General features: G+C 25.7%; 1 protein-coding gene across 1 annotated transcript in view; it reads right to left on the bottom strand.

Moving 5' to 3' along the window:
- The window catches only part of LOC107453043 (small subunit processome component 20 homolog), a 63,649-nt gene extending 49,329 nt beyond the window's left edge, over positions 1-14,320 (bottom strand). Inside the window, exons 1-19 of the mRNA XM_016069706.4 lie at positions 14,108-14,320; positions 13,822-13,969; positions 13,041-13,102; positions 11,572-11,642; positions 10,575-10,763; positions 10,401-10,485; positions 10,199-10,258; positions 9,646-9,723; positions 9,301-9,441; positions 9,075-9,218; positions 6,576-6,710; positions 6,150-6,221; positions 5,036-5,202; positions 3,950-4,084; positions 3,296-3,502; positions 1,552-1,687; positions 1,185-1,244; positions 493-645; positions 259-412 (exon numbers count right to left, since the gene is read on the bottom strand). Coding sequence (XP_015925192.1) covers positions 259-412; positions 493-645; positions 1,185-1,244; positions 1,552-1,687; positions 3,296-3,502; positions 3,950-4,084; positions 5,036-5,202; positions 6,150-6,221; positions 6,576-6,710; positions 9,075-9,218; positions 9,301-9,441; positions 9,646-9,723; positions 10,199-10,258; positions 10,401-10,485; positions 10,575-10,763; positions 11,572-11,642; positions 13,041-13,102; positions 13,822-13,969; positions 14,108-14,152 — 2,242 coding nt within the window. The 5' untranslated portion in view covers positions 14,153-14,320. The remainder of the gene's footprint in view (positions 1-258; positions 413-492; positions 646-1,184; positions 1,245-1,551; positions 1,688-3,295; positions 3,503-3,949; positions 4,085-5,035; positions 5,203-6,149; positions 6,222-6,575; positions 6,711-9,074; positions 9,219-9,300; positions 9,442-9,645; positions 9,724-10,198; positions 10,259-10,400; positions 10,486-10,574; positions 10,764-11,571; positions 11,643-13,040; positions 13,103-13,821; positions 13,970-14,107) is intronic.
- Between the last annotated feature and the right edge of the window lie 403 nt (positions 14,321-14,723).

Genomic DNA, 14,723 nt, shown 5'->3' with positions numbered 1-14,723 from the left:
AACCATAAAATTAATTTTTTTCAAAAAGGCTTTAAGACCTACTCAGATAAACTTAGGCATGGAACTAAGAAGGTCACATTCCAAACTGGTGAAATTCAACTGAAATCACTGTAGTTCTTGAAATTTTTTTTGAATAATGACTTTTCAGAATCAAGAAATTCCAGAAATATCACATTTTAAGTTGAAAGTCTAGACACATATCTAGTTTTAAAATATACACAAACAAAACACTTTTAAAATAAAGATTTAAACAATTACCACATAAATTTGTGATGTTATCAAGATGAGGAAAAAAGACATCCCAAAACAGCTTTGTTTTTCCATGAGCAAAGCTTTCTAAAAGTAATATTGTAGGATCCCAAAGCAGCTTGAAATTCACATACAACATACCTAGCAAATAATATACTGGTACCTATGGAGAGTAAATAGTTTATTTATAAGCATTATTTTTTTTAAAAAAATCTACTAGAGACTACCAAAACAGGTACTCACCTTCAAACATATATTTTCTAAATCAACAGGAACATCTTTTTCTATGAAGCTGTATTCCAATTTTCTTAACCATTTCAGTTTCTCTCTATAGTTTTGAACATCCAAAGGGACTTTTTCAGCTTCATAGCAAATATTTAAAATATCCAAAATTGCCTGATAAAAGGTTCAAAATTTAGAATCAATGCATCAAGTTCCAATAAATTTCTCGGTAATTATTTTCTAACAAGCATACTTACAAGATAAACTAACACTCCACATAAGACATAGTATATTAAAAAAATAGAAAATAGCAAAAGAACTAATGTAACAATTGAACATGCGCTATTAAATAAACCGCTACAACCACCGTACATGAAATTAAAATAATTTAGAAAAAAATGTGAAAAACACAAAGCCAATTTAGAAACAAGTCAAGATGAAAAGTGCAATCTGAAAAGTGAAGAAAAATACACAAATATTTCTGAAGATTACAGCAAAGCGAGTTCCCTAATAATCCTAAAAATTTTGCAACTTCTAGTTTCTTAAATCTCCTAACCATAGATAACTCAAGTTTCTCTTGACCTAAAACTCAGAAACCTAGATAACATTAAGGAGAATAAATACTTTGTAAGCACTCAATTTCTACGAATCATTATAATTTTTTTAATATAAAATCATCACTAACCCATTACATAATAAAATTAATTTATTACCTTATGTTGCAAATTACTTGAAGTTATAGAACATAACAATCTTAATGTTGACTGTCGAATCTGTAAGAAACATTAAAATCTAATTATTATACGAAGAAAAGTCTTAAGCTTAAAAGATTAAAATACTAACAATACAATACACTTAAAAAAATTCAGTAAATGTTTTGATATCTCAAAAGATAGGTTAAGAACGGGGCAATATGCATTCGTAGAGGGAGAGATGGCACATGGATTCAAGAAATAAATGAAGCAATGGATAAATATGAAGTCTGTTAAAAATTGGGTAAAACGGCTTCAAAAATAAAATAGTATAGATTTCATAAAACAATTTTGCAAACAAAGAGCTTATAATTGAATGGTGACTTACCTTATGATAAGGTGAAGACAAATTTGGAAGGAGAATCATCATGACTTCTTCAACACTATCAATTTCAATATTTTTTAAGCATGAACTAAAATAAAGGTCTACCAAGTGCAAAATTGGTAAGTTTAATGGGTATTTCCTAAAATGAAAAACAAAAATAAAAGATATTACTTTTCTAAAGAAATGAATATAGTAATTTTAAGGAAAAAAGAAGACATTTTAATAGAATATTCTACTTCTTAAACACAAATTATTAGTTTTGTCTAATATTTCACACCTTAACTGCTCAAATCTAAATGGGAAAAGTATATGCTTACATTTAAAAGGCAAATACTTATTGGCCTATTATTTTAGTTCTTTGTTCGCATGTATAGAAGAAATTCTAAGATTAGACCAAATGTTCAGCCAAAAAGAAGAAGAAAAAAAAAGCCCAAATACTCAATATTTGGTGGTCAAATAGTAACATTTATTTTTTTTAAAAAATCATTAATAAATTTCATTTTTTATATGTAAATAAGTTAAGTCATTATCAAAAAATAATTTAATCTTAGCTATATTATTGGTATGAGGTAAAAGGAAAAAAACTACAATATAAATATTTAAAATAATAAAGATATTTAGATATTACAATAATTAAAAATATTTAAGATAAAAAAAAATTTTAAAAAAAAACGGACAGCAATTGGATGAAAAAAACATTAAGTTAAAAAAAAAATATCCTTTTAATACTTAAAACAAAACTTTAATGCTACTAGTAATATTTTCTGAGAAAAAAAAGTATTTATACAAGGTTAAAAGCGATATACTCTGTCAGAAATGCTTTTAAAAATGTTGCTCAAACATAAAAACATCAATAAAAAAGAGATTACACAGAAGAGCAAAGCAGAATAAATAAAAATCGATCTTAATTTTTTAAAGAAAACATTAAATGAAAAAGTGAAGAAAAAATAATAAAGCCTAATAGAAATCCTCCTAATGAAAACGTCTAGAAAAACAAAATTTTAAAAAAAGAAAAAGCTCAATCAAAACTAAAATAAAACAAAAAAAAATCAATCTGAATTTTTAAACAAAACATTTAATGCTAAAAAAGTCAATTCAACTCTTTTACTTTGTTGTATTTTTAAAAAAATGCTTCCTCTCAATAAAATTAGTGATAAAAAGAAAAGTTAATATAAAAAGTAAAAGAGAAATCTTGACTGAAATTTACTAAGTCATGAGGAAGAGTTAAATTTAACATTAAGGATCACACTTTTCTGTTAACGGTTATCTGCCTTACTATACAGGCAAAGAATTACAATAAAGTCTATTAAAAACACTAAATTTAAATGCTTTGCTTTAATTAAAACATAAAAATAGCAAAAAAGAAACGAAAATACCAAAGTTTTCATTTCTTAAAACAAACAGTGTTGAGAAAACTACAAAATTGATTTTCCTGAATATAATTTTTACAAAAATCAGCAGTACAAGACTAAGTTGGTTTAGTATAAAGCTAGTTTCTCCTATTTGCCACATCATAATAAAAAATGTCTATAAAAAAAAAAATTTTAAAAAAGAAATTTTTTTTCTTCTCTTTTCCCATTTGCCTTTCAGGGCATAAACTAACAAGTTCTAGAACTTAACAAATATGTGTAAAAACTATTTCTAATAATGTATAGTAAGAAATACGATTCTAAATTACTCTTTATTAAATCTATTCTAATTCCTTAAAAAAAATTGCAGAAAAGAAAATCAGCAAAAAACAGCTTACCTTAATAAATCAGTAAAAAAACATGTAGGAGGAGAGTTGTTTTCTTCATCTTTATTAATGAGTAGCAAAGAGTAGTAAGCATTTAAAAGAACAAATGAACATTCTTCTACATCAAAAGAATGAGTCGCCTCATTATCCAGCAGCTGCTTTTTAATATTTATCATAAATTCATTGATGACACTAGTAGCTTTTGTCTGGTCAACCAATCTGTTTTAATAAAAGCAATATGAAATTTAAAAATAAAATATATGAGCACTAAAATACTACTCGTTGAAAAATTTATTGTTGAAATTGTATCTAAAAACAAGTAAAGGCTATAAATTTTTCCTAAGAGTCATCTCATAAGTATCAATTTTTGAAAAATATGCTTATATTTAAGAATCATAAGAGAAATAATTTTTAATTTAAAAATGAAAGTCAAAGATCCCAACTAAAGAATTATGCAAAACATTAAATTTATCATTCAATTAAAAATATTCAAAATTTTATGGCGTTCAAAGTCACAAAAGACACTTAACATATAAAAAACTTGACGGTAATTTAATCAGATAATATTAATTTGCATTAATTAAAACTTAAGAATAAAAAAGTGATTAACATGAAAAAAATTTTATAACTTTTCTCTAACAAAATATAATAACACTTCCTAATTACCTAAGATGAGGCAAGCAAATAAGAGCGGACCAAGCTTCAGAAAGGCTTTCTTTAGTAACACTGCTGAAGCTTAAGGTTTGCAGTAAATACTTTTCTAAACTAGCAAATTCCATAGAATTGTTTCCTTTCTTAGATCTGAAAATTAAAAAATAAGCATTAAAACCATCAAGAGCAAAAATGAAAAATTCAGTAATCATTTTTAATTATTAACTTATCTATTAAAAAGTGGATGTGATCATAATTAGTATCCTTCCATTGAATGGAAGAAAAAAAACTGATAAATAAATAGCGAAGAAAAATTTAATGAAATAAAAAAAGAGACAATACCATTTTTTATACAGTTTCTTATACATTATCAATATTTAGGAAAAATCCATTATAACGATAATTCATAATATCAGATGAAAATGTTGATATTGTAAGCTTGTTGTCACAAGTAAATACACACATGTAATATTAAAATAGCAATAAAAAGACCAAAAAACGTAAATAAGTGCCTGACAGGATTTCTAAAAGTAGCGTAAAATTTTTTCCTTTGTTTGGAAGAAGGTAACTTAAAAAAAAAAAAAAAATGGTTATAAAAATTACATGTTATAAAAATAAAAGGTTAAAATTGAAAGAAAAAAATAGTTCCTTTTTTCTTCTCTTGTCTGCATTTTCACCAAAAATAAATAAAAAGGCCTTTCATTTAAATCTTTTTCATTCAACATTACTCACCTAAACAGCAGAAAGTGTATATCATATACATATATTTGCCGTTATAACAGACTTATCATAATATGCCCCACCGGTTGTATTGAGCTTTTACTATATGTCATAAATACAGTACGAATCACCACATACAGAGGTCCATGTCTATGTTTGAGATACTTTTTAAGAAGCAAAATAAATTAATCTTACTTTCTTTTTCAACAAAAAAATTTTTTTTTGTAATTCCTTAAAAAAAAAGGCGTTTGTGAATTTTTTTTTCTTTCATTTTTCATTCAAAAGATTTTTCTGCAATACGGCAGCTCACTGCACTAGAAATTGTGCCATCACAGCTCATTTATCATCAATCTAAATATATTATAAATCAAAAATACTTACAGGCTAGAATAAAAGTACAATTTTGTAAAGGACTCAATGTCTTCAAAGTTTAAAGTTACTGGCTTCAATGTTGCAATGGTCTCAGAAAGAATTTCAAGAACTTTAATATTGGTATCCGGCTTTTCTAAAAGACTCAAACATTCTGACAACAAAACAGGCAAAAGATCCTGAAATAATGAAAGGAAAAAATGAAAATTGTGCCAGCAAAATTGTTAAATATTTGTAAATAAATGGTTTTTGAAATTTAAAAATTGCTAACTTTGAATAAAAATGATATAGTTGACAAAAAAGCAATTAGTCTTGAGAACATTATAAAAAATTTTATTACTATTTTTTTCTTATCTAAGAGCATTATGCTGCTATTTAAAATAAACTATAATTTATTAACCTATCTTACAAGAATTTTTCATATAAATCAGAATGAGAAAACTGGATTAAGTACTGCAATTATTTCTGATGGTACATGATAAACATTAATTATAAGATTTCTTTTTGTTTGGGGGGGGGGAGTAAAAATTTTAAAATATTAAACGGTAAATCATTCTAGCTAAAAATAGGGGTAGTGAGGGTACACTAAGAGCAGTATATATTCATGAGGAGGGGGATTAAAAAAAGTAGGCTGGGACGCAGAAGTTAAATATCTTCTGGATGCCATACACCGCCATCAACAATGCCGTTTTTTTTGGGGGGGGGGGATACAGCAGAGTAACGGAATCAAAGAATGTTCTTTCCATCACTTTACAAATCTATTCAAACTCCAAAGTATAAATGATTTGTAGTGTGACCTTATAGTCAGTGGCACAACGAAAACAATTAGATCAATTACAATCATATATGTAACAAAAAAATATATAACAAAAATATTTATTGTTACTGTTACTTATTAGAATTCAAGAACCACTGAATAATTATAACTACACACAATCATGATCAGAATTAGTAACATTTTTCCGACAAACTTGATTTATTTTTAACAGCTTTAAAAAATAATCACAAAATGAAAGTAATTAGATTTAGCAAACTTCTGTATCTATATAGTTTTTCATTCTTATATGCATCGGGTACAAAATTAAAAATTTAAAAAAAATAATAATAATAAAGTGCTTTTTACTACCTTTTCAAACATTCCATATTTGTACATACATCTGGTAAAATAAAAAACGATTTCTGTTGAATGAGAGTATATCTGAAAGAAAAAAAAAGAAAGAAATAGAACACACAGGATATTAGAAAATACTTTGATTATATACATATATTTATTTTACTTTTAAATCCAATAAATGAAATGTGAAAGAGAAATAAGTACAAAAAAACTAAAATACACGGTATAACTATAAATCATATGTTAAGAATTAAATACTTAACATAATATCAAAACAAAGGCAACTTTTTTTTTATTAAAAAAAGGAGTGAAAATTAGAATTGCTAAAACAATCATTCTTAAAAATCGCAAAAAAATAGTAAATTATTAAATTTTGTATTTCCTAAAGAAACTTAGAAAAGATAAGTTATTCTTTTATGTTTCTTAATAAATTATTACCTTTGATATAGCTGATTTTGTTTGATTAACAGGTAATTCTACACAGCTTGAAATCATAACAGCAGACATAATATCAACTACAGATTTCATACAGTACTCAGGCAGACTCTTCACATGACATAAGGATATCAAAACCTATATTTTTTTTTTAAAAAAAAGGATATTAGTGATGATAAATGATGTATCAATGATTTTAAATTTAAAAATTATAATAACAAATCAGATATAAAAGTCAGCATTGAGCAAATTTTTCTAGTAAATAACTAAAAATTATGACAAATAACTATGCACAATGATTCGGAAAGGAAAAAAAAGAATCATTTGGCAAATAACTTTTTCTATTATCAATTTTTTAAGCATTTAGATCTAATAACTATAAAGTTGCACACATTCTAAACCACATTATAATTTATATTTTACTTTCTCAAGTTATAAATGACATATGAACCAATTTAATCTGCAACAAGAGTTTGCTTTCGAGATTTTTTCTTATTAATTATCAGGATACTTAGCTTATTACACAATCATTTTTGCATTTTGATTTGTCAATTGCTTTGTTCTATTGATTACTATCTATTAAACTCAGTTGTAAGCAGAATTTTATATTGATGTTATTTATATTAGTTCCTTTCGTACATTATTCAATAAAAAATAAAATAAAAAAAGATTTAACAATAAAATTTTTATTTGAAATGATCAAGCAATTAAAACAAAAATATGAAATAATAATATAAGATACTATTTTTTGAACATTGTAAGTAATTGCAATTTTAAGTAATGCTTAGCAATCACCCAAATTCTGAAGTGAAATAGATACAAATAGCTTTTAAATGTGATTATTTCCAACAGTTATCGCTCAAACTATTATTCTTTCAACTTAATTATAACATATAAATTTTTAACAAACAATGATAATTTAATGATTTATGAAACTTTTTGTGGATTTTCATTGAGAAGAAAATTTACTACTAGCTTTATATAAAGCTGTAATTGCTAATAATCTGTTTTTCTATTTGCATGCATTTCCTTTTTTTTTTAATAATTGGCACTATTTTTAAAATAACAACAAATGTTCTTAATTTTTCCCATACCCAACCTCAATGCTCTTAAAAACTACAAACAGCAAAATTTTCATCTTAATGATGAATACAAAAAACGAATTTTTCTATACTGTAAATGTAATGATATTACATTTACAGTTTATTTTGCTGCATAGTTAGCTGCATTTATTACAATTTTATACAATAACTATAAAATAATAATAAGAATCATCTTCTTAAACTGCAGTAAACAATTCAGATAAGAAATCCTGCAGTAAAGAATTCAGATTCATTATAATAAATCCTTTCGTACTAAAATGTTTAACTGACACACGCACACACAAAAAGCAGCTTTTACAAATAATATAAATTTTATGCTAACTAATATGTAATAATTAAAATATTTCATGCACAGAGAGTTTAAGGGATTTTCTTTGTAATTATAATTATAAATTGACAGTAATATTTTTCCATTTATGATTGACACTAATAAGTCTTTTAAATATAAAATATCTTTAATATGTTAGTTGCAGTTTTGAATTTGAAGTAATATATTTAAGATAATTATAATATGCTCTTTAACCAGTTAGTCAAAATAGTAAAAAAAAAACTTCCAATTGATTATAATAAATTAACTTTATTATTTGGCAGTCACATTTATTCAAACACAATAAACAAGGAATAAACTAAATAAAAAGAATCTTATTTGATATGGATTTATTTTTTTAGAATTATATTAGGAGTGTTCATCGAATCAAGAGATCAGAAGATACTGGTGAAATCCAACAGAGTTGGCATTAATAAAAACAGTCAAAGAAATTAATAAATACTATATTTTCATTTGAGTATCTATTGACACAGAATAATAATTATAAAAAAAAACAATACATTTGCACTTTTATTGAATAAATTTATTACAATTTGTTTCAAATAAAAGCTCAAATTAATATGAATATGTTAATATAAAGATGAACAACTATTAATTAAAAGTGCACACTGAAACATAAATCTCTAATCATCATATTTTTTTCTTTTTATTGACTGATTCATATTTGCCTAAAACATTTTAAATTCAAAACTGGATAACAAAAAAACTTAAAACTATCTAAACCAGGATGACTACAGTCACAAAAATGTAAAAAAAAAAAAANAAAAAAAAAAAAAAAAAAAAAAAAAAAAAAAAAAAAAAACTGGTAGAAAAAGATAGCTGAAAGAAGATGTTTAAGATGATGGTAAGAAACAAAGCTTATGAAAAATCTATCAAAAACAATAAAGTTGTTAAAACACTAATTGAGCACAATATTCAATGTATGATGTATGTAATGTTATAAAAAATTTTATGAATGAAATAAATAAAGAAATATAAAAGTACATAAGAAAATACGGTTATTTAAGACAATACAGCAGTAATTAAGCATGGAATTTGTTTACAATTATAACTTGATGTAATCTATTTTACCTCGACAAATAAGTCATTTGATGTAATCAAGCTTCCCTTTTTAAATTCAATCCAAATGAGGAATAGTTTCAAGATTCTATCAAGGTGATTAGCAACACTTGATTCCTGAGTATCGAGCTTAGCGATTAATTCATTTATGAAATCCTGCAAAATAAATTTTAAAATAAAGAAAGCGAAGAATAAGAAAATAATAATGTGAAATATTTAACTGATAAAATCCACTTACACAAAAAATATCTTGAATTATAACACAATGAGTTTTTACAGTATGCTTACACATAGCACTAAACATATGCTCAAGAGACTGTTGAATTAAATGAGCAGAACAATTTTCATTTCCTAAAAGTCCGAAGAGTAATTTCAAAACCTATAAAAGATGATAATGCATTAAAAACAGACATAAAAAACGATCACAAAAGGCATGATAAACAAAAAGAATAGTTAGAGATTTTTTTTAAAATTAAAATTAGTAGCACAAACATAAATAAAACAATAATAAAATAATAAAGCTAATTCAAAAAAATTACAAGGGAAAAATGAAACTTATTAAACAAAATGCAATCTAACTCACTATTTCTGCACAACTGTGAAACTGTTGCTTAACACCTTTCACAACTTCAAAGAATAGTTGGCCAACTCCTAAATGTTTCTAAAATTGAATGGAAAAAAATTAAAAACACAGATAATACAAAAGGAAACAGTCTATCAATTTCAAAGAGTTCCATTGGTAATAAAAAAATATAGATTTCTCTCTAAAAGAAAACAAGTTTTAATTTCACCCACCTTATCTCTTTTAGAAAGTGACCTTCTTAAAGTTTTTAAAAACAGTAAATTCAAGCTTTCGATAGTTACATGGTATTTTTTTTAATCAAAAGTATAAACCGTAAAATAATTTAGACTTCAATTAAATATAAATTTATTTTTAATTCGAGAGATTAGTTTATTTTGATTTAAAAAGATGTACTGAAAATTAATCATTCTGGAAAATGGATGATTTGAAATTGCATATTGTAGTGTAATTCATTACTGATCTAATAAAATAATACCCATAATTTAACATGTACAATGGTAGAAGACTATTGAAAATATATTGTAATGAAAAAAAGAAACAAATAACTACTAACCTCAGGACTCTTTTCCAGTTCAGAAAATATAAACAGGAACAACTTTTCTTTATTCTGAACCTGATAACATAAATAAAAAATTCATAAAAACCTTTTAAATTATGAGAGAGGTGGCACAATTAAGAATATAAATGTAATCAAGTACATACATAAAAATTGAAATGCACATTCATTAATATAAAAAAATATTTTAAATATTCACCTTTCTTATTAAGAAAGCAAAACTTTCCACAGCAAAAATTCTTATGTGCTCTTTATTAGTGTCACTCAACAAGGTAGAAAACAGCCTAATGAAATTTAAATTAGTAAAAATCGTGCAAGAATTGTACTAGAAAAAAGTGCTTTTGGGACTCAAAGAAAAATATATATTGCTTACCTGTACACATTTTCAATGTCCTTGATCATGTATTTCCAAAGAAACTTAAACAGGTAGGCTAATGCAGTAAATAACTTTTCAAGTAAGTCAGTGTCATTTGTAGTAAGGTGAAATGTTATGGAGGAGAAGAACTTGGGAAAATATGGATAAAAATCATGTTGAAGGTCTCTAGCCAAAGCTACGACCAACCTAAAAAATATATGTAATTTGGTGAAATTTTGACAGCAAAAATAAGAATTTATGGTTTAACTAATTATCATAAATTCTAATAAAAAAGAATATTAGTTTGGTAACCTTGTTGTTCAGCCTTAAGTAAAATACAGTAAAGCTAATTAAAACTCTATTACCTGAGAAAAAAGAATACAATCAGATAATAGAAGTAAGATAAATTTAAGACGAGCTAAATTAAACACAAGATAAATTTAACACAATAAAAACATTTAAAATCACTACTAGTAAAATCTATACATGCTTCCGTGCCCCAAGGTACACCATCGCCTGAAGAATTAAATTGTATGGACAGCAAACAAGGATGATACAATTTAACAGAGGTTACACCAACAGATAAGATAAACATATTAAGATTATAGATTCTTCTGAATCTTTTACATTTTATAATTTGAGTGAAATAATTAGACATACTATTAGTAAATAGTCAGCAGACATTTAGTTTAAAGTCAGTCTACTCTAGTCTTCGATGCAAAAGATTTAGAAAGTTTCTTTAGTTATAAATAACTTAATGAACACTTTTTCTTAATACAAACAAGTTCTAAAAACTAAGCTTATGAAACAAAATAAACAAGAACTTCCCTGTCAAGCACTACAGCTTACTGATGATGAATAATATAATTGTCTTGAAAGCCATATCATTTTAGTGTTAATAAAAAAATTTAAAATTAATAAACAATATGTAGAAAAATAATTAATTGACAAGAACATTTTTGAATTATCTAAAATCAGAAAAACTTAGATACACAGTAATATGAAAAATGCTTACTCTAAAATAGCATCTAATGCTAAGCTTTCTGTTTTACTCAGATGTTTCAAAAGAATTTCAATTATTTCATCCTAAAAATAAAATAAAAATAATAAGAAAAAAAGTAAGAATAATTCCCACTCTTCAGATAATCTTATCAAAATCAATTTTTACAAAAAATCTATAACCTCAAATATCAAAATATAAATTTCTAAATTGTAATAAAATAATTTTTAAACAAAAAAAAATATTCATATTTTTCTACCTATCACAAAAAATTTATTTTATTGTTACTTAATAAAAATTACCTCAAAAATAGATTTTTAAAGGAAGTAAACTTTTTTTTCAGATATCAGATAATAAAAAATCATTAAAGGATTTTCTTGGCAGTAAAACATTTAAATAAAAATGCTTTTGTTTTACTTGATTATATTTTATATCATTCCCTTCCGCAGAGGATCAAAATTGTGATGGCATGTCTTCGGATCATCCCCCGGGATGTTTCCCAGACCGTCGCCAATAACCCATTGTGCAGCTCTAGTGCGACGTAAAGTAACAACAACATATTTTATACCCCTGCTCAATTTGTAAAAAAAAATTTTTAGCATTAAATAAAAAAATTATGCCAAAAAATCATACAAAAGTAAATTATTTAATTAACAAAATAAATTTTTTTAATTAAAATATTAGTTTGAGCACAAATCTTGTTTCTTTAAATGTTTCACATGATTATGTAATGAATGACAATCTGTGATTTTTTATATTAAGTGATTACCAATCGATATTGTGATGTGTGCTTTTTAAATTACACAAATTCAAATCCCCCAGTGAGATGTATAATCACATAAATGCGGACACCAAATTACGATATTTGGTATTCTATTGTGGATTACTTGGATGAATGCGGATTAAGGGTTTTAACTTTCAAATTGAATAAATACGGATCACAGTGTGTGATTTTTTACACACAAATGTGGATGACAATGTACAAAAATTAAATCATGTAAATAAAAATCATAATGTTAGATATAATATGGCATCAATGCAGATTGCATTATGTTATTTTCAAATCATATGAATACAAATAGCAATTTGTGATTCTTAAATCATGCAAATATAGATTATGATCTGTGTCTTTTAAATTGCACAAATGTGAATCACGTTGCGCAATTTTTAATTCATGTATACACATGTCACAATGTGAGATTTTCAAATCAGACAGATCTATGAACTGGTAGTTTCTACGATTATTTTAGCATTTAGCATTGAAAATATAACAAATTTTAATCAAGGTTGCAATAAATGACTTATAACAATATTCAATAACTTTTCAAGTGTTGTTTTTATAAAAAATGTAAAAAGCAGTATCAAATAAAAAAAGCTTAGTCAAACTAAACTAAAATATTTATAAAAAAAAAAATGGTAAACAAGTCACATAAAACAAAATTTCTTAAAGCAAGAAACAAAATATGAAAAAATTAGTACCATACCTTTCTGAAAACAATTTGTGATAAGGTTTGTATTTCAACACCAATATCTTTACGAAGATTCTCTGAAATAATGAATTTTAGTCGAACAGATTAGAAATTATATATTAAGTTTCATATAAATAGATAGATATATTGTACTAAACACAGGGGTTCAGATTGATTGGAGATGAATAAAATAATCTTTAAGACTCAAAAATTAATTATCAGAAATTTCTAGAAAAAAAAAAGCGATTTCCAGCGCTTTATTAGAGCACAAATATCAGTGCAGCACACAAAATGCAGTCTTTACAATCAGAACACTATTGCAGTTCCAAACACACTAGTGTTCTATTATCTCTCTGCGAGGCACATTAATATTGATATAGACTTGACCATGGAACCCTGGAACTTTTCTCATGATTCTAGACAATTCTTGTATAAATTCATAAACATTAGTCCTATCACATCAGAACTTCATTTGGTCGAGAAACAGAGTTTCCCATAAGAAAATAATGCAGAAATATTAAAAATTCTTGTAATGTTGAGAAAGTCGGAAATTCCGCCCACAGTTGAAAGAATCACAGGTCTGTATGATGACCATTATTCCGTTTTGTTTGCATTTTAACAACTAAATAAACTCTTTACTCAATTCAAATGTGCGTTTTTCATTAAGGTTTTAACAAAAATGAATTTCAATGGAAATATTTTTTTCAAAAATTATCCTAACAAGAAATCCCGGATTGACACATGTTAAATCACCTACAAAAACAATTACAAAAATAAATAAAGGAAAACAAATCACCATAATCTAGGGTAAAGTTTAAATCTATCCATTTTTCAAAAGCTTCTTTGAAAAAAGTATCAGCTTCATCAGGAGTAGAAGATATCTTGCGATAATCATGTATCACATCGATTGTAATACTACTTATTCGTTCAGCAAACGTTTGAAACTGTAAATGAAATAAGACTAATTACGAACAATAAATTAACAAAAATGAAAAAAACTACAGAAAATAACTGCATTAATAATAACTAATTAAATAACTACAGAAATGTGTGACAAACATAAATTGTCAGAATTTTCTTACACGAAAAGTGTTTGAATTTTTGTGCGAAACAGGTTTATCCTTCATTTTGAGTACGTCTTACAATATACTTTTTTTCAAATTAAATGACCAATCATTCTCTGCAATTTTAATAAAAATGCATAATTAAAAATTAAAATCCAAGTCGAGTAAACACGAAAACGTGTTTCACGCAGTTGAAATGAAAACAAATAAAGACCGGATGATGAAAGTTACAGTTAAGGGTGCAACATTTGCGAGCAGGCATAGTTACTAATGAAACTTTTATATTTTATAAGGGAGCATTCTCACTGCATCTCGTTGCCACACTTTCGATCATTATCATGAGACGAAGAAAACCTTAGTGGTGAGTTTTTCTCGGATTGAAATATTTTACCAATCAGATTTCGTAATTCCTCGACAGCAATCGGAGCTGCGTGCATCACATAGTGAAAATACCAGAGTGTCCCTTAAATAGTAGTAGTAATTCTTCATTTAGATTATACTAGAGCTGCACAATGGGCTACTGGCAACGATCTGGGATGGATTCCGGAAGCACATCCCGGAAAGTTATCCAGAAGACATGACATCACAATTTTGATCTTCTGCAAAGGGAATGGCTCACCCGCGTTGGTAGCTT

The sequence above is a fragment of the Parasteatoda tepidariorum genome, chromosome 10 (genome assembly GCF_043381705.1).
Source record: "Parasteatoda tepidariorum isolate YZ-2023 chromosome 10, CAS_Ptep_4.0, whole genome shotgun sequence".
In the NCBI taxonomy this organism is placed as follows: Eukaryota; Metazoa; Arthropoda; class Arachnida; order Araneae; family Theridiidae; genus Parasteatoda; species Parasteatoda tepidariorum.
The sequence above is the reverse complement of the archived record's forward strand: the minus strand, read 5'-3'. Positions and strand labels throughout refer to the sequence as shown.